Raw genomic sequence first — 25,285 nt, forward strand, 5'->3', positions numbered from 1 at the left:
GCCCTGGCCTCTTCATACCTAGCCTGCAACTGAAGGCCAGTAGTTCAGTGTATTCCTTATAAAATTGAGCTATAAGCCCATTGAGGCCCAGCACGGTGTCTCCTGGCATGCCATGGATCACTTGATGCCCTCATCGTGCTGTCACAGTAATTATATAGACTCAAAATAGGTAGTAAGATCGTCAGGGGTGGGGCAAGAGTAGAGTAATATGAGACCATTGTCTTTGTGATGGCCGCCATGCTGTAACAAGCAGTTCTGACTTCAGCCCCCAATTCAGTGACATTTATGCCGCATCTGCTGTGTCTGAGTAGGGAAGCCAGAGTCTTACCTGCCTTGTCTTCCTCCACGTATCGCCAGGCTTGAGACTCTCTGTGTAGGACGTGGTCCTTGTAGTCAATCATCTTGCAATATTCTGAGATAATGTCCCGAATCTGAGCCAGTACCTAGTCCTCCCCCATAGCCATATGCTGGAGCTCAAGGACCCGTGGGATCATCTCCAGATGGATCAGGCATGCCAGAAGGGCCTGCAGTAATCCAAGTTGCTTAATGATACAGGGTAAGAAGCACTGGAGCATGGTGTGAAAGCATTGTGGGTAAATGCTCTATTCGCTTTGTCCGTGCAGCCACATCTTTGGCGACCAGCCAGTAATCTATGCACGACTAGGTACTGTAGAAGGTGTAGGCGCAGGCGTCCTCTTTATCCACCAGATGCCTATCCTCCTCAAATGTCTGTCAGGTCATAGTCAGTCATGATAGTCTAAAGCTGTGATGCAACTCGCGGGTACGGCCTCCTCGTCAAATAAGATTTGTTGACTTCTGGGTTAGGCACTATGTTGAAGTCACCTGCCACATGACCGTGGAGGGGCCAAACCCCATTATGTTGTGCCAGATATCGATAAACACTTCTGGACTGACAACATTCAAACCATATTTGCAGGCAATAGCGACTCTCTCTCCCCCCAGGATTCCGTGAAGGATAACAAACCTGCCCTTCCTATTACAGATAGATTCAAGCGTGTGCCAGTGTATGTCCCCCCTCCTTTGTAATAGCACCACCACCTCCCTGACATAAGCCGAGTACGTAGCAACATTCGTCTCTCCCATCTAGCCCAACCTCAAGTTCTGTTTCAAATGTGCACTTAAATTGCAGCTCCTAAAGCTGCCGTATATCGACCCTGTGTCGCTGAGGGAATGCAAATACCTGCTGCATCTTGGAGGGTTATTCATGCCGTGAATGTTCCAAGATATTAAACTGAGGGCAAACATCTCGAAAGGCTACTCGTCTGCTGCGGAGATTTGCACCAATGAAAAGGGAACCGGACACAATGGCATATGTGCATAAACAAGGAATGCTGTGCGTCAGGCGAGTGAAGACATTCAACTGGACACTGCATAAAGAAACACCAATGCAAGAACAAAAAGGAAGCTCATCATCCTCCCACTTAAAAAGCTCCAACGGCTTGAAGAACATTGTCTACCACCCCCGCATATACAAACTCCCCGATCAGCCAAAGAGTGTCACTCAGATTGGGAATCATCCCCGATGGGCCCCGCGATCCAGGGTGTCACCCCATACACTAAAAGGCACAGGTGGCCAAGGCTGGTACGCAAACCTTAGAATCAGAAGATCAAGCCAGATGACGCGGTTAGTCATTGACACTGAGCAGACTGCCGGTGTTGCACCCGTCGATATCCCCACCACATGCTTGGCACGCAACCAGTTTATGGCAGAATTTGGTCACCAGTTTAGGATCAGTGAAGATGTGCGTTTAAACCTGCGTGGCAATATGGAGTTATGCAGGGTACAGAAAGACATAAGCAAAGCCGGTCTTAGCCAGCAGGCGCTTGGTGGGAGGAAACTTGCAGTAAACCACCATGGGGAAGTCTCCGTAGATTGACACTTCGTTACCTTGGTACGGCAGATCACTGATTTCCCTTGCAAGCTTCAGTATGTGGTATTGGAGGAGTCGGTGATAATTGGGTGTTCAAGGGCCCAAGAAGGGGCAGCAGACAAAGGACTGTGCACTCACTCAGTGGAGAACATGCCAGTAAGGTGCTCACCGAAGTGCAACTTTAACAATGTTTCAACATTGTTCTCCATCCTGTCCATCTCTGTGGATTCAGTTATGCCCAGGAGGCAGATAATTGCCCTCCTGGAGCAGGCTTCCAGGTTCTCGGTTTTGAATTGTATGACTTCTAGCACCTTTTTCCATTCGGTCTAGCTGTTCATTGGCAGGGCTGTGCCATCTTCCGCATCAGAGACCCATTGCTACAGTTGGCCCAGATGTTTGTCATGCTTATCGATTATGTTGCTCATGTGGTCCAGCCTGTTGGTTACCCTATCTATTTTTTAGGCAATTGTGTGCAGGCTATGTTGCAAGCGATAAGCAGTCATATAATGTCCATATCCTCATCTGCCTCCACCAGGGCATAGTCAAGGGGTCAGCTGCCACCCCCCCCCCCAACATTTGCATCTGCTGGCCACACTGGCTTCTTGGTGGTAAAGGAGAGTTTACTTTGATGACGGTCCCTCTTTTCCATTGTGCAGCAATCTTTGTCCTGCAGCACAAATCCCATGTCTCTATAACGTGTATGAGGTAGCCCCACAGCCTAGAGGAGTCCTTCTCTGTCGAGGCTCTTAAATGCGGTGACGGGTCCCGCCACTCACTACCCAACCAAGGTAGGGAGTATGAGCAGACCCATACAAATGTACAGGAGGCGGAGGGGAGGGCAGATTTGGGCAGTTGTCACCCTCCTGCAGCACTGCTGCAATGGTTTCTCAGTACCCAAGTACAGCTCGCCGAGGGGATCCCACCACCCAGACAGGGCCCTACGTCACAGGTCAAGCACAGCAGGGGCAGCACACAGTCTCAGGCAGAAGTCCTGCTGGCGACTGGCGGCGCTGAAGAATCCAGACGTCCAAGCCCGGGCCCCTTTTGTGTGGCTCATGGTCCCGGTGAACTGCAGGGCAGCGATCAGCCACCAGCGCTTTGCTCTGCAAGTCCCTGCCAGCATAGCAAGGCACGCAGCCTCCTCCTCAATGCAGCACTCCCAGAAATCGAGCCCGCAGTACAGCCACACCACAAGTGGGTTGTGATTCTCTGGTGTGAGGCAGAGAAATGTCGGATTATTTCCTCGGCTGGCAGAGCCCAGCTCTTTAGCACCCACCAAGATTCTTCTGTTATATGAGCAGGTTGTAAACAAGCTTTGAATAAATCCGCGATACTACTTTTGTATACTCAAGACACAGATCGGCTTTCTAAAGAGGTGCTTATAAGGTCCATTATTAAATACTATGCATATCCAACTTGCTAAAAATATCTGGACACATCTTATTCGTTTTATGTTAGGATAAAGCTGAGTTTTAGGATGGACAGTCTCCCCACAAAATATATGACATGATGTTGGAAGCAATATTGGCTATCAGAAACTTTCCAGATTTGTAAGTATAAATAAGAAACAATATTACTTATACTTTGTATTTGCCCTAAATTGATTAATGCATGAAGTTACGTTCTGTGAAGACACTTTAATACCTTGCAAATAGGAACTTGCAGACAGGCCTTGATTTAGTTAAGTAGACTGCATCTTTAATTAAATGGCAATTTTGTCAAATTTATGAATTATGTTTCAGTCTGCATGACATCGCCTAGTGTGAACTTATAGAACAGGCAGTTTAGATTTTGTTTTAGTAACTCTTAAATTGTTGAGTAACTTAAACGGTCTTTTTATCTTGTTTTTTTATTTTTATTGTTTATGAAATATGCAATGAGTTTTATTAACTATGCAAAAATAAACACAATCACAACTATTAAGTACAAGTGAAGTGGTTTGTTGGTATAGTAAGCAACATCCTTTGTGTATTCTGCCTATACAAAGCTTTTTCCCTTTCTACCATGTAAGAAATTGCAATATTTTAGAAAGTTAGACACATATCCTCAGTCTGTGCACTTTTGTTCAGTTTCTGAAATTTTGGGGTATGTTAAATAAAGCTTGGAAATTCAACTTGAAAGATCTGCTTCAAACCAATGTCCTGTGCCAAAAGTGTGGAATATAACAAACTGTCAAGACAGGAGTGTGATTAATAATCAGATGTGGAAGGGGGCGTGGCTTGGCTGCGACCAAAGTTGGTTGCACACTAACTGAGCTCTGCGCAGTTAGTTAATTAACCCCGCAATCCATCATATTATCCGATACCCATGAAGGGCTTCCAAGATAGATACGGCATACTGAGTGATGCAAGACTCTGCCCCCACCCCTGCCCCAAAATCATACTGCGCCTCCCCCGACGATGGGGGAAGCAGCCGAGGGCTGTGGAGAGGAATCAACAATGTAATGGCGGTGAGCCAAGATCAGACAATGCTGCAGTGAACGACTGGGCGACCGATGCCAGGTCGACCCCCACCGGTAATTGAGGGTCCAGGACCGCGGTGATTGAGAGGAAAAGCAAGGAGGCCAGCCCATCTTGCGCAGGCTGGCCCGGCATAAACCCGGTGAAAGAGAAAGCGCTGAAGACATCCGAGGCCTTGGAGACCCGCGGCGACTATGGCAGGTGAGGTGGCGGTAGAGGGTGACAAACCCGAAGGGCTGTCCAAAACAAAAGTCAGAGTGAGGCTCCTCGCTGCAATCAAGGAAGAAGGACTGAACCGATGCCCGACGGCACAGGGATGCTGCGCGTGGTAGGGCTGTGAAAGATAAGCAGAAAAGCGGAGGAGGGGGGCGGCCCTATCCAGGCCACCCGGGGTGAGGTCTAGGCATCGCACTGCCTTGGCGAGAACCACTGAGTAAGAGCCGGGCGGGGGCCTGATAACACTGAGGCCAGAAGAGCCATTGAACTGGTCGGCATGGGCGGAGGACAGACCCCGTTGTCCTGAAGTGGAGGAGAAAGCGAGGTCTGGTGGAGCCCGGGCCTACATCCTATTACATAACTACACAGAGAAATCCCTGATGGAGTCTTGGATTGGGAGAGGTGGAGTCGGGCCCGACGGACGGATGAATAGGGCTTGGCTGCAAGTAGAGGCCTGCCTGCAGCCTGGATTATAGTCGAGAGAAGGGGAAAAAGGCAGTGGAGCCCCCCCGCCCCCCTCCTCCCCCAGGGAAGTGAACAAGCAGGCCCAGGTGTGGATGGAAGCTCCTGGCAAAAGTGGGATACCCGTGAGGTTGAGGGGCAGAAAAAGAACAATATACCCCCTCCCCCCCAAACTAGCTAAGAGAGGCAAACCTGACGTGCCCAAGTGTGCAGACTGTAACAACGATGAAGCCTAAAGGGATGGGAGTGCCCCAGACCAACAAAATTTACAACTAGGTGGTCCTGAATCCCCCTTGGTAGTGGAGTGAGAAACAGAGGGGGAGGCCTCCCTAAGAGCGATCATGGCAGCAATCAAAGATGTGAAATGTACCTTAGAGCCCAAAATAGATACTGTGACTATTGAGGTCAATTTGATCAAGGCTCATCTTAAAAAGCTGAGCGACAAAGTCACATCAGCTGAGACACAAATAGCCCAGCTACAGTCCACGACAAAACGACAGGAAGCGGAAGTGCAAACCTTAACTCCGCAGGCCACGTCCATGGCAGCAAAGCTCAAAGACCAAGAAGGAAGGGCGAGAAGGAATAATATTAAGGAGGTGGGGGTCCCAGAGGGGGCAGAGGGCCCCAGCGCAGACCTCTTCTTGGAGGACCTCATACTGAACACACTACAGCCCACAAGACTGTAAAAAGATTTCTTGTTCAGGAGGGCGCACAGGGCCCCGGTGCCCCCGCCCAAGCCAAGGGCTCCTCCTCGCACGATCATAGCAAAAATCTTCCATTACCACAACCGGGATGCGATCCTCCAAGCGGCAAGAGCAAAAGGAGACATACACTTCGAATATATTATAGTGTGCTTCTTCCACGACTTTACATTACAAGTGTAGCACCAGTGGAGGAGCTTTGAGGTGTAGAAGAGGGAGCTCAGGGAGCGAGAAATCAACTACATGATGCTCCCACCCAGCAAAGCTTCATGTAATTGCAGAGGGTAAAACTTGGCACTTTGCGTCCCCGGAAGAAGCCCAGGAGTGGCTGGAGGTATGGCGCACAGTTGGCCGAAATAGAGGCAAGGGACAGGGACGCGGCAGCAGAGGACCAAATCGAAGCAAGGAGGCAGGAGAGCAGCAGTAGAAGCAGATGGTAGAGGAGTCAGTGGAATCACAGCAGGATCATGGCGGGGTGGAATGAGTTGAAGAACTGCACTGTCCTGAAGGTAAGAGTGAGTGAGGCCCGGAACTAGCACTGAGCGAGTGCAATGGCCCAGGCGGAAATTACCTGTAAGATATAATACGATGGAACTGTAATTGGAGTGCCCGATACACTATCTTGGATATAATCAATGTGGGACAATTGGGGACTGTAGACAGTGATCATTTCAGTAGGCGTTTAAAATAAGTGACACTTTCTGCTGGTTATCTTGGTGGGGCCGGAACACCCCCTATTGTAGTTATTGTTTGCTATTGCATAGGTGACAGGCGCTCTGCAGGTTGGGAATTTGGTAAATGCACAACCCATTTGGCAGGGTAGCAGGGTGGGGGGAGGTGTGTCAAAGCTGGGGAAAGGGGAATTGTTATGGAAGTATAACGTGCAGAAGGTGCAGTGATCAGAAGGAGAGAAGAGAGGTTGGTCATCGCAGAGTAGACAGGGTGCTAAGGGAAGTGGCTGTGACTTATCTAAGCCAGAAAAATCCAAAGGGTGGGGGGGGGGGGGAAAGAGTCTTTTATCACTTGTATACCTGAATCTGAATCTCAAGCGCAGTCAATAAAAGTGTGGTCCTGGAATGTCAAAGGCCTTAATGGCAGGATAAAGCAAACAGTGGTCATATAATTCATTAAGAAACAAGCCCCGGACATTATTCTATTACAAGAAACACACCTGTGGGGCAACCACTATAAGGCGCTGGACAGATTTGTGTATACCCTGATGACGCACATTGGTTATACAGCTGGCTCCATGGGAGTAGGGGTGTTGTGTAAAAAGAAGCTCCCTTTAATTCCAGTGAAAGCATGGACTGACCCGCTGGGTAGGTTTGTGATGGTAAACGACCAGTGGGAGGGGCAGACTCTCAATTTCTGCTTGGTGTATGTCCCAACTTGGCTACAGGCTCCCACACTGGACATGCTCGGACCGTTACTCCTAGAGTTTCCGGAGGGGCGAGTGATACTAGGTGGAGACATGAATGATTATTGTCTCAGTAGAGTGGGATGTTTTGGTGGGGGCATCATCAGGGAGGAGGGTGCGCTTACTGGGAGACTTCCTTCTTGGCCAAGGGTCCGAGTGATTTATGGCATTAACAACAACCTATCCGTAGACAATATACCCATGTGTCGGTGGCCCCCGGAGGCCATAGCAGGTTAGATTACATAGTTACGCAGGTTCACGGCATGAGGCATTTTAAAGGGGTTACACATGTAGCGCGGGGTATCCGATCATTCCCCAGTGTAGGTCATGCTGGAGGGTCCAACAAGGGATCACGCCCTACCCTGAGGATTGGCCCATGGTATCTAAAAGATAAAAAATTTAAAGACCAGCATGAGGAAGCGTACTGAGCAATTCTTTGCAGAAAACCTTGGGTTTGTAGGTTCAATGGTGACGCTTTGGAAGGCGTTCAAAACAGTAATTAGGGGACATGCCGAAGCCTAGGTAAGGGCACTGAAAAAGGAGAAGAAGCTGCAGTGCCACACCCTTGAAAGCAACAAAACAAGCCAGGAGGCCCACGTGGCTGAGGGGGAGGCGGCGTCATCGGAGTTGAGACACCAATAAAGATTACGCCAGAGAGATTAACAAGAATTACTAGAGGACAATGCCAGGGTGCAGCGCTCGCCACCCAACACAGATTATACAAGTTGGGAGAAAAAGCCAGTAAATTACTGGTGTGGTTGGATAAGAGGAAGGCGTCTGGTAGATGGGTCCCAGGGAAAGTTGATACAAGACGATGACAAGAGACTCGGAAAGAGACAGCAGAGGCGTTTGCAGCGTACTATGAAACACTTTACACATTCTCATCTGGGACAACAGAGTTGAACTGTGGGGACTTCCTAAGAGATACAACCTTATCACAACTAGCCTCAGATGATAGGGAAATGCTGGAGTGAGACTTGGTGAAGATTCGTTCAGCAGCAAGAGTCCTCTGCAATCCGGGAAATAGATGGGGTCCAATTGCCTGCCAGTAAAATACTTTAAATGTATGTTAGATAAAACCACAGTGCATCTCCTCAGTATGTCTAAGGAGACCTAAAATGGAAGACATCCTAAAGACACACCAGAGGACGACAGTGATAGTTGTAATCCCCAAGGAGGGCAAGCCCCTAGTGGATTGTGGGTCATAGAGACCAATCTCCCTCCTCAACTATGAGGTAAAAGTCTTGGCTAAGGCCCTGTCCATGCGTCTGTACGCAGGGATTCCCTCTTTCATCTATCTGGATCAATCCGGATTCATGTCCCATAGAGGAACCAGGCTGAGCCTGCGAAGATTATTTGGGATCCTACATGTCACATAAGCCAATCTCCTGGACCTGGCAGCCCTCCTGTCCTTAGACGCCAGAATGGCTTTTGATAGCATGTAATGGTGCTACCTTTGAGAAGTTCTGCACCGCCTGGGGTTTGGCCTAAATTTAACGTTGGATGCAACTGCTGTATGAACAGCCATTGGCCAGGGTTCGGTTGTGTCTCGGGTGTTCCCTCTACCCTTGTCCCCGAAATTATTTGCCTTTGCCCTAGAGCCCCTTGCAGCAGGGGTATGACAAGACCCCCGATATGGAGCATCTTGATGGGAGAAGAATGGGATGAACGCATCTTTGTATGCGGATGATATTTTACTGTACGTAAGGAGGCCAAGGCAGTCCATCGACGGGATATAACAGATTTTACATATCCTTGGGGACTACTCGGAATATCACAAACTGGGATTAATCCCTTCTGTTCCCATTGGTGGGCGGTGCTCCCAGCCTGATATCTAGGTGTGAGGTTCCTATAGAGACAAAGGGATTCAAATATCTAGGAGTCTATATTACAAGGGAACCCCGGAAGATTTATGAGCGGAATTTAGCGACCCAACTAGACAGATTCATAAGGGATGCCCAATGCTGGTGGTCGTTGCCACTTACATTAATGGGCCGTGCAAGGTGGGGACTGGTGGTTCCCAATATCAAGATATATTACTGGGCCTCCCAACTGGTCACGGTGAACGGTTGGGTTTTCGGAGATCAGGCAGAGCCAGCATATAGAGTGTACAGACCAGTTATGGCAGCCAGGGCTATCTCCCCTTTCTGTATCACAAAAAAGCTGAAGGGGTCTCCTGGTACACACACACAGACGTTGGTAAGGTCATGGCGGGCAGCAACTAAATATCTGGGCTGGGAAGGTAGGCTAACAACAATGACCCCGCTCTGGTATATCGATCAGCTTCGCAAGGTGGGTGGGCAGCGTAGTTTTGGCAAATAGGAGCAGCCTGGCCTGGAAAAAATGTCAACATTTGGAGAGGGCAGGCGTACGTCACATTTGCCACCCTTCAAATGGAGTATATATAGGGAAAGGAGAGTGGCTGAGATACCTGCAACGGGATCATGCACACCGGGCCATATCTGTGAGAAGGGAGAACTAGCAGAAGCGTCCCCCCTAGAGGATCAACTGTTAAGGGACCCATCAGAGGAAAACGAGATATCATTAATATATAGGGAAATAGTGAATAACGCCCTAGACCCCCTTGGACCACTGAGAGCAGCATGGGAGGGTGACCTGGGCCCACTTGATGATGAAGACTGGGTTGAGGCCCTACAGGGCCCAAGAGAGGTAGCGATACGTTCCAGATTCCGACGAATTCACCCAAAGATATTACATCGAATATACTACTCTCGATAATTATTACATCGACTGGGCCTTGCAGAGAATAACTTGTGTCATGGGGGCGTGGGCTTGAGTGGACCTTTTAACATCTGCTGTGGCAATGCCTAGTGATACAGCAATAATGGTGCGAAATCGGGAGGATTATGGCCGCAGTGGCGGAGGTGGAGGTCCCAGTTGAGGCGAAGTGGTTCTTGTGGTTGATTACTGTGGACAAAGCCTTGCTCAAATATACAAAACTGTGTCAGACATTGGCCGCAGTGGTGGCAAAGCGTAAAATCGCAAGGAGCTGGGGAGCACCCATCCCACCAAGAGTGGAGGACTGGAAAACTGATTTGAACTGATGTTGGCAAGCGGAGCATACGATATACCTGAGCACAGAAATGCGAAAAGATTTTGGGGTACTGGCAGGTTGATCGAGGATTGTAGGAAGGGATTAGTAGGAATAAGTAGAGACTGTTACCACACTGTGTTGATGACCCAATCAGTGATTGTCAAAATGATTAATTGTACCATTCAAAAAATAAAAAAGTTAAATAATAATCAGACCTGGAGAGCACTGGAATGATCGTTCTGACAGGCTAGCTCTTGCTCAACTTCAGATACCTCCATCAAGTGCCGCTCGCTGACCAACCGGGATAGCTCCCCCACCACAGTGACATGCTTTGACACAGTGCCAGACATCTTCTTAAATTGAGGATAATTCTCAACAAAGGCCTGCAAAAACAAATAAGAGCATTATCAAGGAGACAATAGTGGCTAGAACACAAAAACTAAGAAGACTTAACAATCACCAGCGAAAAGAGTAGCTTAAGAAAAATATTTGTTAATTTGGACCAGTTTTAGCTTGCTTTGTTGTATATTTCCCATGCTGGGTACATAAACCTAGGTCAAAGATATTTGCGGTTATCTTGAATAGATGCCTGAAATGGAACGACATGATAGAGATACTGTACTTTGCTAAATGCTTTCATTTAGCTCCATAAATGCACGCTTAAGCAGGAATTCTATGTCAGGACCGGAGGCGAGGATTATGCTATTCTTTCTCCACTTTAATGAATAGCAGCCATTTTAAGTCAACAAAAACCAAACTACTATTCCCATGAAACATAGGGAATACAGAAGAAAACAATAGAGTGTCCACAGGTAGAGTGTCTTCTCCTCTGCACCAATCACAGTCTCCGTTGTGGATAAAGTCCTCTGTTACTGTCCATTCCCCCTCCTTCGCTGCTTGCAGCCAGATAAGTTCTATTTTATTTCTCTTGCTTCTATTGTGATATTCATCTGATTCTAGGCATAGTATGCTTATGTTTCACTCATAATATGTTTTAAAGGTGATAAATTCTCCTAGTTTCATGCTTGTTATGCTGATGAAGTGAGTTTATTCCTATTCCGTTGCTGTGTGCCTGCCGTTCTAGGGGGGGGGCTCTGATGTTTCCCCTAGGCACCTTCAGCGTCAGTGCGCGCTTGTATTATGCGATATGCCGCCGGTAGCGGCGTGTGTTTAATCCCTTGGTTTCTCAAGCGCTAGACGCGCGCCTGTATTTATCGGCGCGCGCCTCGCACTTTTCCCCAAATATCGGCTAATTCAGTATTGGCTTTGTTTATTTGGCATTTTGGTTTTTTGTGGCGAGTCCGCCGCTACTCGGCGGACTCGCTGTCAGCCATGGGAGTGTTCCTCCCTAACGGCTGCGCAGTTTGGTGCGGCTCGCGGTGCGCTTGACGGCCGATATAGGGCGCGCGTGTGTGTTCCTCTTCCGACGTGCATTCCCGAGATTCCGCGCATTCTGCGCTTTGGTTTGATCTCCGGCACGCATCGTCGGACTTGAGCATTGGCCTGCCGCTACACCGGGAAACGGTCTGTTTGCTGCCATTAGGCAGTTTTGTTAATGAACGCCCCTAGCAGCGATATTCTGGTGACTTTGTCCCGCTTGGGGGGTCCGTATTTAGGCCTTACATTTACAACGCTCTGAGAGAGTCAGTACTGCAGGGTTTCCCTGCTGGGCCCATACTTGGCAGGTCGCCCTATATATATATATATTTGCACCAGGGCTGTTGGGCCAGGGCTGTGTCCCGATTGCAAGCTCTGCTTGCCTGAAGTGTAGGCTGTCACCCAGCCCCCCACATTGAGTTTGCCCTCATTTATTATATATTTTTTTTCGGGGTTGTGCACTGTTTCATCTTGCTTTCACTGGCTATGAAGTCCTATGAGGACGAAGCTTATCAGAATGACCAGAGGACCCACTCGCCACACTGCCGTGGGACGATGACTTCTACGATGCGGTAGATTCGTCCATCTATAAAGCAGTTGAGCAGGCTATGGGGCCCCTAGAGGATTGCCTCTCCCAGAAAATCGAGCAGGCCTGCGATAGATTAGCCAGAGCGACGCAAGCCGTCCCCTCCTCTCTCACTTCCAGTGCTGCCCCAGTTGATCCACAACCCCAGAGAAGCAGTGGTGGACTTGGACGCCTTCGCTCGCTTAAAGCAGGCTTTCTTGGCAAGTAATCCCACTCCATCTACACCTTGCATTCCCGTGGATCCCGATCAAGGGGACGATGCCAATGTTGCTGGCCCTTCATGTCCCGATCGCTCTGCAGGCTCTGCGCCTGATCCCAGGGATGGCAACCTTTGCGCAGATATGCTGAACCCCGCAGACATTCTGCATCCGAGGTCCTCAGAATGGGCGCCCTGTGACAAGGTCGCTCTTTATGTTGCCAACCATATCCGCCAGCCGTTAGAGGCCTCAGTTCGGAATGGTCTCAGGGCGGAGTGTCCTCGACCCTCTCTAGCAGGCAAAGTGGCAGCCACCCCCGACATCGACAGGTCTTGGCGGGCTTGCCAAGACAAACTTCTAGACGCCTTGGGACCCATCACTAAAATCCTGGACATGGCGGAGGAAGCCAAATCCTCCGGGTCGTTGATCTCCCCTGAGAATCTCTCCTCCTGGGCCCAACGCGTCGTAGTGTGTCTTGGCAATGCCAACTGCGCCATTTCAACTGAACGGCGCAGATCCCTTCTAATCAAAGTAGACCCTAAGTTAGGGGACTTGGCGGATTCGGAGGCAGGCCCTGTTGCCCAAGGGGGCCTCTTCGGGGAACCTTTTATAAAGGAACTTGGACGTTTTGTCAACACCTTCACATCTCTTGACAGAGCACAATCCTCGATCAGAAAGGTGTTTCGCCCTCGGGTTTTCCGAGGGGCCGGCCGAGGCAGGGGCCGCTAGTCCGGCCGTCCTAACCAACAGAGAGGACAAGGCTCCAACCAGGGACAGTATCAAGACCAATCCCAATTTGGTAACTTTTACCCAACGAGAGGACGTCGAGGAAGAAACAGAGGCGGTAGAGGCGGGGGCACCTCCAGCTCTTCCGGTGAGTGTTCTCCCTTCTTCCCTTCTAAAGGTGGGGGGCCGTCTGGCTCGTTTTTTCCCGGCCTGGACTTCTCTCACGGGGGATGCGTGGGTTCTCCAAACTGTGCAGGGGTTTCACATAGAGTTTCTCGGGGATCCCTTTCAGCCGTTTCCTCCCCGGCCTCTAGCGTTTTCCTCTGCCGACGCCGCGCTGGTCGATCAAGAGGTGTGCTCCCTGCTGAACAAAGGGGCTGTGGTGGAAACTCTACCTCATCCCAAAGGTTTTATCAGCAACCTGTTTGTTGTAGACAAGGCGGACGGGGGTCAACGTCCCGTCATCAATTTAATCGAGTTCAACGAGTGGCTGGTTTACTGTCACTTAAAGATGGAGGGTATCCATCTTCTTCACGATCTGCTCAGGCCGCACGACTGGCTGATGCGTCTCGATCTCAAGGACGCGTATCTAACTGTTCCCATTTTTCCCCCTCACTGGAGGTTCCTTCAATTTCACTGGCGGAACACCACATACGAATTCGCCACCCTTCCCTTCGGTCTGTCCTCCGCCCCTTGGTGCTTCACCAAGGTTCTCCGTCCAGTGATCGAAAGGCTGTGGGTGTCCGGCATGCGCCTCAGTTTATTTGGACGAAATCTTGCTGATGGCGCAGTGTCCCTCAACCTTGACTCGTCAGCTCCAGACTGCAGTCAATCTGCTGCAAAGTCTAGGCTTCGTGATCAACAAAGCGAAGTCTACCCTCATTCCATCCCAGACAGTCATCTTCCTGGGAATTCCGATCGATTCAGTGGCGGCAACTCTCAGTCTTCCCTCCCGCAAGTTGGCGAAGATTCGTCACGAACTCAGGAGGGCGCTAGCGCAGCCTCACCTCTCTCTTAGGCAGTTGTTCCGCCTTGTAGGTTCGCTGTTGCCGTCGATTCAGGCCATATTTCCGGGACCACTCCATTACAGGGCCCTGCAGCGCCTCAAGGCCTATCATCTTCGCAAGGGCTGCTCATACTCTCGGAAGGTACCCCTTTCGGCGGAGGCCAGAGAGGAGATTCAATGGTGGCTCGCCAACATGGAGGCCTGGAATGGGTGGGCGATTTTCGGTTCCGCCCCCGATATTATCGAATCCGACACCAGCAGGTCCGGCTGGGGCGCACGCTGCGGCGAGTTCACGACGGGCAGGGTGTGGTCACCTCAAGAACAACAGTTACATATCAATTGTCTGGAGCTCTTGGCGGGATCTTTCGCGATCCAATGCTGGACCAAGGACTCAGTTTGGTCTTGCGTATTACGTATCGGCAGTCTGGTACATCAACCATCTCGGGGGCACGCGGTCGAGAGCTCTCTCGGACATGGCGGTGAACTTTTGGCAGTACTGCCTGGAACACCACGTGTCTGTGACGGCGGAGTACTTACCGGGTCAGGACAACCAGGTGGCGGATTTTCATTCTCGTCATTTTTACGACGGAAGCCTGTGGAAGCTTCATCCAGGGTTTTTTTCGGACCTCCAGAGTCTCTGGGGCCCATTCTCAGTCGACCTGTTTGCCTCCCAGTTGGATCACCAACTTCCCCGGTTCTTCAGTTGGAGACCGGATCCCCTGGCGACACAGACCGATGCTTTTCTTCAGAACTGGAGAGACGAGCGAGGCTATGCCTTTCCTCCGCTCGCGATGCTTACGAGGGTCTCAGCTCAAGTCCGTCGCCAGAATGCGGACGTGGTCCTAGTGTCTCCAATTTGGAGATCTCAAGTCTGGTTTCCGGTTCTACTGGAACTTTCTTGGGATTCTCCAATCCCACTCCCCCACTTTCCGACTCTTCTACTCAGTCCGGACAACATTGCTCACCCGCTGATAGCGCAGGGTTCGCTCGCTCTGATGGCGTGGCGGATTACAGGGATGCTGGGCGGTCCCGGGCCTTTCGGGAGCGGCTGAGAAGTTCATGTCAAAGGCATGAGCCGATAGCACCATCAAACGATACCGATCTACTTGGAGGAGATGGTGTCGTTGGTGGCAACAGATGTAACTTCTATCTTAAATTTTTTAGCCAGCCTAGCGGAGGAGGGCTTGGCTTATAGAACTGTCAACACCTTTCGTTCTGCCATCTCAGCTGGTCATGCTGTGGTGGATGGTTCTCCCGTGGGCGTCTTCTTCGGGGAATTCGCCTTTCTCTACCTCCTGAGCCTCGTTATTCCAAACTCTGGGATGTGAACCAAGTTTTGAACCTGTTCCTTTCCTGGCAACCTAACCAGTTTCTCTCATGGAAAGAACTGTCGGCGAAGCTGGCAATGCTTCTGTGCCTTATTTCCTTCAGAAGGGTTTCTGATGTTAGAGCCTTAGATATTTCCAGCAGGATTTTTTCTCCAACAGGTGTCACTTTCACGATTCGCAGACGGACGACATGTGGGACGAAATCAGTCTCGTACCCTGCTTTTTCAGATGCTCCTAAGTTGTGTGTGGTCTCCTGTCTCAAGGCGTACGAGGAAATGTCAGAGGAGTTTCGCCCGCCGGGCGAACATCAGTTGCTTATTGCGCTCAAGAAACCTCATAAAGCGGTTTCTTCTCCCACCATTGCCCGATGGGTAAGGTGGGTGATGCAGGAGGCAGGAATTGATCTTTGGGCCTTTGGCGCTCACTCCGCTAGAGGAGCAATGACCTCTAAGGCATTTACCCTAGGAGCTCGTCTAGAAGACATTCTGAATGCAGCAGACTGGTCTTCAGACTCTACCTTTAAGCGGTTTTACTTCAAACCAATTATTGATATGGCTCACTTGGTGGTGAGCAAGCTTTAAACAAGCATAATCCTCGCCTCCGGTCCTGACATAGAATGAAAAATGTCCTAGCTATCGTAACGGAAAATTTCAATTCTATTAAGTACTCGGAGGCGAAGATTATCCCACCCATGGTTCTCGTTTCTCCGCGATACCTTCCCTCCCTCGTATCGGGGTAAGTAACAATTGCTTTGGCCTTATTTAACTCTCGATTTGCTGTTGCTTAGTTATACTATTTTTCCCTACAGGTGAAGCCTTAGCCATGGCTGTCGCTTATACTCTGTTTTGTTCTTCAGGCAATTCTGGAAAACAAGATTCATAACACCTACTGACTGCCTGACCTACAGCGACGAAAGAGGGGGAATGGACAGTAACAGAAGACTTTATCCACAACGGAGCCTGTGATTGGTGCAGAGGAGAAGACGCTCTATCTGGGGACACTATTGTTTTCTTCTGTATTCCCTATGTATCCAGGGAATAGTAGTTTGGTTTTTGTTGACTTAAAATGGCTGCTATTCATTAAAGTGGAGAAAGAATAGCATAATCCTCGCCTCCGAGTCCTTAACAGAATTGAAACTTTCCGTTACGATAGCTAGGAAATTTTTCATTGTGCATCCCTGAAGGCATCATACACTCTTCAGGAACAAATAAACACCCAAACAGTAGACATTGGGTGCCACCTTGTTATACTGAGTGACTCCAGATTAGTGAGCAATAGTTGTACTTCTTGCAGACTTAGAACAGTAACTTGCTGAACATATATATATAGATATATAGATATATAGATATATAGATAGATAGATAGATAGATAGATAGATAGATAGATAGATAGATAGATAGATAGATAGATAGATAGATAGATAGATGTATAAGCTAAGACCTAAAAACATAAAATCTCGCCAGCGAGACTGCGCATGTGCACAGCCTACGCTAGCGATACCTAAAAACTTAGAAATTCACTTAAAGAAAAACAAAGGTTACAGGGACATTATATTTAGGCTCACATTTCACTCATACAAAATCAGTTAAATTCAGCAGTTATAGTTACCCAAGTTAACTGTAACTTACTTCCTCGTAATGCACTGCTTATGAGCTCATATATTATATCACTCATAACATGGTCAATGACATCACACATAGTATAAGCACAGTGCCATCCATACCAAGCTTAAAAGCGACAAAGCCTTTTTGCCATTTTTACAACACAGTCTTTAAGCATTGCTTTAGCAAGTGCCATCGACATAGAGTTGAAAAATGACAATAGCCTTTTATCACTCCAGGCATAATATTAAAGCTTTAGATTGGTGAAATAACATCCAAGCCAACTTAGAATGAATAAAAGCAACTCCTGACGTGTTTTGCTCTATTTAAAGCTCATCAGAGAGCTATAGCTTTGTCCAGACACAAGGGAGCACCTAGTATAAGTCAAGATAATACATTTTCAGGCTTAGGATGCCGCATAAATTATGCAAAAAAGGAAGCAGGGGACTCTGACTAGTTACGTAGTTTAGGTGAAGATCAGCTCCTTCAAAAGAAGCACCCTACAACACCACCGACACTCTGCATCTGCTTGCTTCAACTGTCTGTTTCTATAGCAGAGTTTGTATGCATAGGATATGCACAATGCCATGCCCTTTGAGCTAGAGAGTGACAAAGACTTTTGCCATTTTTACAGTAAGGTCTGTAGAGGAACTGCTCTCCGCCTAATACATCTCTGATGAGCTATATATTTATATATCTGTTCGAGGCATGTGTGCTGTAGATACACATGCTTTGCATTCTCCTGCCATCTGGTGATGGGTCCAGATGTTTGCAAGTTGTTTTTCTTCAAAGAAGTCTTTTCTAGTCACGTGGTAAGGTGACTCCTTCTTTCAGTAGTAGTGAGCATGGACTCCACTGTTAGATTGTTTTCTTTCTGCCATCGGGTTCGACGTGCACTGCAGCGCTCCGATTGGAAACCGCGAATCGGGATCCCTGCGGTGCCCAATTCACTCTACCATCATCAATATTGTTTTGATCGCATCTTCCACCTTTTTCGTGTCGAAATGTATGAAAACTCTATCCATATAATTGAATAAACTCAAACCGCGGCCTTCAAGCCTAGCTCATTTCCTCGATCAGCTTCTAATTGAAAACCCAGCGTCCAGCCTTCTACCGATGGAACGGACGCTGTTTCAATTCTGTCCTCGATTCAGTTCCAAATATCTGCGCACCGACCAGCATAAGGTCTGTAACCGCTGTCTCTCCCCGGAACATAAAGAGGAAGACTGCGACGCATGTCGGTCGTTCCAATGCAAAAAGGCTCTGCAGGACCATTAGGCTTGACGAAGAGACATGCAGCAGCAGAGTATCAAGGACACACCTAATATTTTCAGAGAAGACATCGAGCAAGAAGAGATGGAAGCGTCGGCAGTGGAAAAAGAAGAGGCCTTCTCCCTCCAGAACTTCGATTCCGAGTTGGAGATCGAACTAGTCACAGGACATTCCAGCTGGACAGGGTGCCTTGAGTAACAAAGCCCCTTTCCACACCAAACCCACTCCAACTAAGCAAAAGGCTATTGGGCCACCACTGCCAACAGGACATGGTAGGCACCGAGACTCTGATTCAAATGCCCCACCTTCCGTCTGGGCACCGAAACAGCAAGTCAAGCCTTCCGGCTCGGGGCAGAAACATTCCGGATCAAAAGAGAAAGAAGACAAATCCAGCTCGCACCAAAAATGTTGGCACGCTCCCTCAAAGCCGCCTGAGACGAGTTTGGAAAAAAATAAAGGAAAGCTAGAATATTCATATAAATCCTGATACTGGACACATAACAGTTAAACCAGTAATACCTTCAACAAGCATTGGCATAGCCAATAGGTCTAGCCTTTGGGACCTTATAAGTGTTTAGTTATCCAGCAAAATATCCTTGGTGCAACAACATCAACTGTTGCATGGCTAAGCACTTATAAGGTCCCAAAGGTGGGACCTATTGGCTATGCCAATGCTTGTTTCCTCTTTCCATGTGTGCTGCATTCTGTAGCACACATAGAAAGAGGAAACACCTCTTAGGATTGTTTTTGTGCAGGAAGGTGCCCCTATCTGCACAAACGAAATCCTGCCTACATTGGCACTAGGCTGCAGAAACTGCACCAGTGCAGGCAAAAATGTCAGGAAAGCGCTGAAATACGGTACATTTCTGCGCTTTCACTTTGGCATAGGGCAACGCAGCAAGGTGCCTTGCTGTACTGCCCTATGCCAAAATGCCATAAATTAGGTCCATGGTGCTTTCCAAACCGTATGCATGTCCTACAGCGCTTCGACGACATGGATGACGACACAAATAATGTTGAAATGAAGAGAATAATCAATTAGGTAACCAATTGGAAAGCATTTTAACAGTCAACGCCAAGGCCTTGAGCATTATGTCACAATTAATTTGTTATAGATGTCACAAATCTAGTCTGCAACAGCATCAATGACATATTCATGAGAGCGTTGCTTGTACTTAATTGGTTAAAAAGCGGTCTATTAATTTTAATTGCCATAATAAATAATACATAAAGAAATTGTTTCAAAAAATCTTCCAGGTGTTCAACTCGCAGAGGAGATTCAGAAACAACCAGAATAAGGCACATCTACTGATAACATGGCAACGTTTTGGCGGGAAGCCCCTGATGTCAGATTGCCTCTGAAACTGAAGTGAGGACAGACTGGTTGGCATAGCTCTTATAATATATTGTCTTCTTTCAGTCATACTCATGAAGATGGCGTCCCAGCTCATCACAGGATAGCAGACCTGCAGCAACCACTCAAGCGATGGCAATCGAGGAAAAATACTGAACATGCAACAAGGGTGACAGCAAAGAACAGCAGATTCAAGTTTAAAAAAGTGAAATATAAGTATTAATGCAGACTTGTGTGATACATGCCTAACGCTACAGCAAAGCTACAACAATAGCAAACCAGAAATAAAAAAAGCTAATAGCCATATTTCTTAAAGAACAGCTAAGTGAAATAATTCAGCGTGAGGAGTGGAAGGAATGTATGAAAACAGAGGCTTTCTTTGGGAAAACGAGCAGACTTTTGAATGATTCCTAATGTCCTTGGGAACTACGGTAAACAAGCATTGGCCGCGAAAGCACTTAATGAGCCATGACGGCTCCTAACTGTAAAACAACGAGATAAGAAAGGCAGATGGCGCGTTCACGCGCACATGCACAAAAGCTTTAGGCCAGGGTAGCGCTTTGAAATTACCCTTACTAAAGTCGAGCAAGCAGCGCATGCGCTGCTCTAGGCTCGACCTAAAAAGGATGGCAGACACTGAATACAGAATCCCTCTCAAGAAGAACAAGCATTGGCATAGCCAATAGGTTTCGCTTTTGGAACCTTATAAGTATTTAGTTATGCAGCACAATATCCTTGGTGCAACAACATCAACTGTTGCATGGCTAAACACTTATAAGGTCCCAAAGGCGAGACCTATTGGCTATGCCAGTGCTTGTTACTTTTTGTTCTTGGGGGAAACTGGGCTTGGAGTGAGTGCCAGGGAGATGAGATGTAAGAGTCAGGAGGGTCAAGGGTGAGTGCCAGGGAGGGGAAGTATGAGTGCCAGGGGCGAGGGGTGGCTGCCAGGCCAGTGGGGGGAAGGGCTAGTGCCATGGAGGTGAATGAGGAGTGTCAGGGGGATGAAGGGTGATTGCCAGGGAGATGAAGGTTGAGAGCCATGTAGGTGAGACGTAAGAGTCAGGAGGGTCAAGGGTGAGTGCCAGGGAGGGGAAGGGTGAGTGCCAGGGAGGCGAGTAGTGAGTGCCAGGAGGGTCGAGGGTGAGTGTCAGGGAGGTGACAGTTGAGTGCCACGGAGAGTCAATGCTGAGTGCCAGAGAGAGAGAAGGGTGAGTGCCAGGGGAGAGGAGTGACTGCCAGGCCAGAGGGGTGAAGGGTGAGTGCCAGAGGGGTAAAGGGTGAGTGACAGACTGCAAATAGTAGTGAGCTGGGGTCTAGAAGGAAGTGCGGAGACCATCACCCGGTGTGTTCCAGGCTGGGACACTCCAGTGCCAGGCCAGACTTGGGTGGATGCAAGAACCTCTGAAAGGCAGGTGCCAGGTCACTGGTAACCTTAGTACACGAGTTGGCTGTGCAGGGCGGGTGCCAGTCCAGCAGGTGGGTGTGGCAAGACAGAGCTAGACTACTGAACTCTAGCGGTGCTAAGGGTCGGAGCCAGGTCAGCAAAGGGAGGTGGCAGTGCCAGGCTGCTGAACGCTAATGCTTGCAAAGGGCTGGTGCCAGGGCAACGAAGGGCAGTGGGGGAGGGAGGGGGGCAGTGACAGGCTCCTGAACGTCAGTGCCGGTGCCAGGGCAGCGAATAGTGCCGGTCACATGGGTGACACTTTCCGACACGATTCGCCGTTCACAGAAGTACTGACGCAGGCTCTTTCTGGGGCCATCGGTACCCCCCACCCTCCAGTGACACCCCCCCTCACACAGAGCCGAGCTCACACATCGTGTGGCCCTGGCAGAGAGTAACCTCGTGCTGGGAGCCTCAGAATACCGAAGGGCACACTAACCCCTAGAGACACAGTCACACACGATGAAAAGTGTGCAAGGACAACACGTGAAACTGGTGTGCCACGGGAGCACGCGCGCATGACTAGAAGTGCCTCGATACGAGTGTGAGCAGTCAGTGATGTGCAGAAGAGAGGAGTTTGTGCATCTCAAGTGGGCAACCATCGAAGTGTGCGCAAGCTGAAAGGTGTACCCCTAGGAGAGGCTGCGCTGCACTTGATTACTAGCCGCGCTTTGACACGAGTGTGCACCGCTAGGAACATGCGCAAGAAAACTGTGTGACGAGCTTTGCACCCGAGGCAGTGTGGTGTTATAGAAATGTATTACACACACACATACCACAAGTGTGGAAGGCTAGAAAAATGTGTACGAGATAAAGGCTAGAAACAAGAAGTCTCCAAGAGACACGTGTGTACGAGACATCTGCGCGTGAGATAAGAAACAGAAAAAAGTACACCTCAGACGAGAATCAGAAACAAATGCAGGACAAACCTACAACAAGCAAAGCAGCAAAGGAAAACAAGCATGGCCGCTAAACTGAAAGCGACCGTGCTGTGTTTAATCATCCAGGACGAGGGAGGAATGCAGCTGCCACACCGTGCGCCGCTGCTCGCTCCAGAGACCCAAACACAGTGGGAGTGAACGTCTAGAGAAAAGGCGGGACATGCACCCGTCTTTGGCCAATTGCGTGCTTTCATTACTGAAAGCCACACGCAAAGGCCAATGGAATGTGTGGGAGTTGCCAGTCCCACAATGAGAAGTCTATGGGAAAGTTTGGAGTACTTACAAGAAGCCTTCCATAGAGCAGCACATGCGAGCTGCGCTAGGCTCGACCTAAAAAGGGCATAGCTACAATCCCTATTAACATTCCTTAAACCCCTCCACCTTCTTCACCAATGTCCATTATACCAGATACAGATCCTCTGCAAATTACACCATCAGGTTCAAATCCTGGTATAGGAGAGGATGATGACAATTATAATCAGCCACCACCTGATCCATGGGATGACTACAATATAGATCCACCTCAAGATACAGACCCTGATCTATATCCAGCAAAACGTTCCCCTCCTGATGATAATACTGCATATCAGGAATTCATTGCTAGGGCAGCCAATTACCATAGAGTGCCTTTATACAAAGAAGCACTGGAAGAAGATTTCCTATTCGAAACGTTAGGAAACACACACAAAACAACACATATGTTGTCTATGCTAAAAGGTATGATGAGGCATACTAATGATATTTTTAAAGACCTAGTTAAAGCTCCTTTTAGATATTATCCAACATGGTTATTGCCTGGAGCTTACCAGCAATCCTCCCAATATACCACCTTGCATTCACAAACTCTCGCTACAACACCAACAGCTTCTCAAACAAGAAGTACAAGCTCTTCTATCAAAAGGAGCCATAGAACTAGTTTCATTAAAACACCAAGGAGCAGGAGTTTACTCACTTTATTTCCTAATCCCCAAAAAGGAGGAGTCTCTAAGACCAATCTTAGATCTCAGAACGTTAAACCTATACATCAGAACACTTCCTTTTGGTTACCCTTCAACAAGTGCTTCCACTTTTACAACAAGGTGACTTTATGTCCACCTAGAATTAAAGGAAGCATACTTCCATATTCCTGTACACCCAGCACACTGCAAATATCTCAGATTTGTGATAGCAGGAAATCACTATCAATTCAAAGTACTCCCATTCAGAGTGACTACTGCGCCCAGAGTATTTACAAAATGTCTAGCAGTAGTAGCAGCTTATTTAAGAAGACAACAAATTCATGTCTTCCCATATTTGGACGACTGGCTCATCAAAGAAAAAACACAGCAAAGGTGTTTACAACATACTCAAGCTATCATAAACCTACTCCATCAATTGGGATTTACAGTCAATGCACAAAAATACCACCTTCAACCCTCAGAACTGCAACCATATCTGGGAGCAACGCTAAATACTTACACAGCTCTAGCCTCTCAAGGGTTAGCCAGAATACAAAACTTTCAAACTTTATTGCTACAGTTTGAAAACAACCAATACCTAACAGTCAAAACGTTCATGCAACTGCTAGGGATGATGGTATCATGCATTGCAATAGTGCCTCACGAAAGAATACACATGCGTCCTCTACAGGAATGCTTAGCACATCAGTGGAATCAACCACAGAGTCAATTAACAGATCTAGTGTTGGTAGACAGCTGCACTCATCGCTCTCTGCAGTGGTGGAACACCCAAAACCTCAAAAGGACATTCCTTCATTGATCAGATTCCACAAGTCATATTAACAGAAGATGCATCTCTCACAGGTTGGGATGCCCATCTCCAACATCTAACAATTCAATTAGCTCTTTATCTAGCACTAAGAGCTTTTCAGCCTCACCTTATAGGGAAAGTTATCTTAGTCCGGATGGACAATATGACAGCTATGTACTATGTACAAAAACAACGGGGTACACACTCTCCACAGTTGTCACGCCTCTCTTAGACCATTTGGCGCTGGGCAATACATCACAAGATTCATCTTCTGGCAGAACACTTTCCAGGTATGTACAACCAATTTGCCGACCTCCTCAGCAGGATGTGGCAACAAGTACACAAATTGGAGATTCATCCCCAGGTTCTCCTTCCATGCTTCTAAAAATGGGGGTTCTCACAAATAGACCTATTTGCAACAGCAGAAAACTCAAAATGCCCAAACTTCGCCACCAAAAGCAAAGCCCTATGGATGAACTGGTCAGGGATATTTGCTTACACTTTGCCGCCTCTCCCTCTCCTTCCATTTCTGGTTTGGAAACTCAGGCAGACATCACTGATTCTTGTGGCTCCCACCTTGGCTCAACCATGGTTCACAACACTGCTAGAACGGGCAGTGGTTCCACACCAAAAGCTGCACCTCACTTCCAACCTTCTCACACGGAACCATGGAAAAATCAGACATCCAGACCCCAAGGAGCTCAACTGACTGGCTCCTGAAGTCACAAAGTTTGGTTATCTAAATCTACCACCAGACTGTATGAAACTTGTTAAAGAAGCAAGAAAGCCCACCACTCGGGCATGTTATGCAGCAAAGTGGAAAAGGTTTGTTATAGACTGTAGTAATAACAAAATTCATCAACTAAATGCATCTATACAAAATATTATTTGCTGTCTTTTGCATTTGCAGCGAGCTAGCTTAGCCTACACAACTATTCGACTACACCTTGCAGCAATAGCTGTATATCGGCAAAGCAGACAACATTTATCCTTATTCAAAGTTCCAGTAATTACAGCTTTTATGGAAGGCCTTAAAAAAATAATACCACCCAGGGTACCATCTGCACCAGTCTGGAATCTTAACATTTTCTCACAAGGCTTATGGGTCCACCTTTTGAGCCAAAACACAATTGTTCATTACAATTTCTTTCATGGAAGGTTGCCTTTCTAATTGCTATAGCTTCATTAAGGCGTGTTGGTGAGCTACAGGCATTAACCTTAGAATAACCTTTCTTTCAACTTCATAAAGATAGAGTGATTCTTCATACAAATCCAAAATTCCTTCCAAAAGTAGTTTCTGCTTTTCATATTAACCAATCAGTTGAGTTACCTGTGTTCTTCCCTCAACCTGATTGAGTAGCAGAAAGAGCTCTACACACACTTGATGTGAAAAGAGCACGGTTATACTAAATCGATAGAACAAAAATGTTTCCCAAAACAAACACATTTTTGTTGCACCATAAAGAAAATCCTTTCTCTAAATCAGGTATTTCTAGATGGATTG

The 25,285-nt window shown here is 48.0% G+C and overlaps 1 protein-coding gene across 1 annotated transcript in view; it reads right to left on the reverse strand.

Moving 5' to 3' along the window:
• VPS45 (vacuolar protein sorting 45 homolog) overlaps positions 1-25,285 on the reverse strand; it is a 205,384-nt gene that overhangs the window by 155,869 nt on the left and 24,230 nt on the right. The window contains exon 10 of the mRNA XM_085636706.1: positions 10,418-10,585. Coding sequence (XP_085492832.1) covers positions 10,418-10,585 — 168 coding nt within the window. The remainder of the gene's footprint in view (positions 1-10,417; positions 10,586-25,285) is intronic.

The sequence above is a fragment of the Triturus cristatus genome, chromosome 12, assembly GCF_964204655.1.
Source record: "Triturus cristatus chromosome 12, aTriCri1.1, whole genome shotgun sequence".
NCBI lineage: Eukaryota > Metazoa > Chordata > Amphibia > Caudata > Salamandridae > Triturus > Triturus cristatus.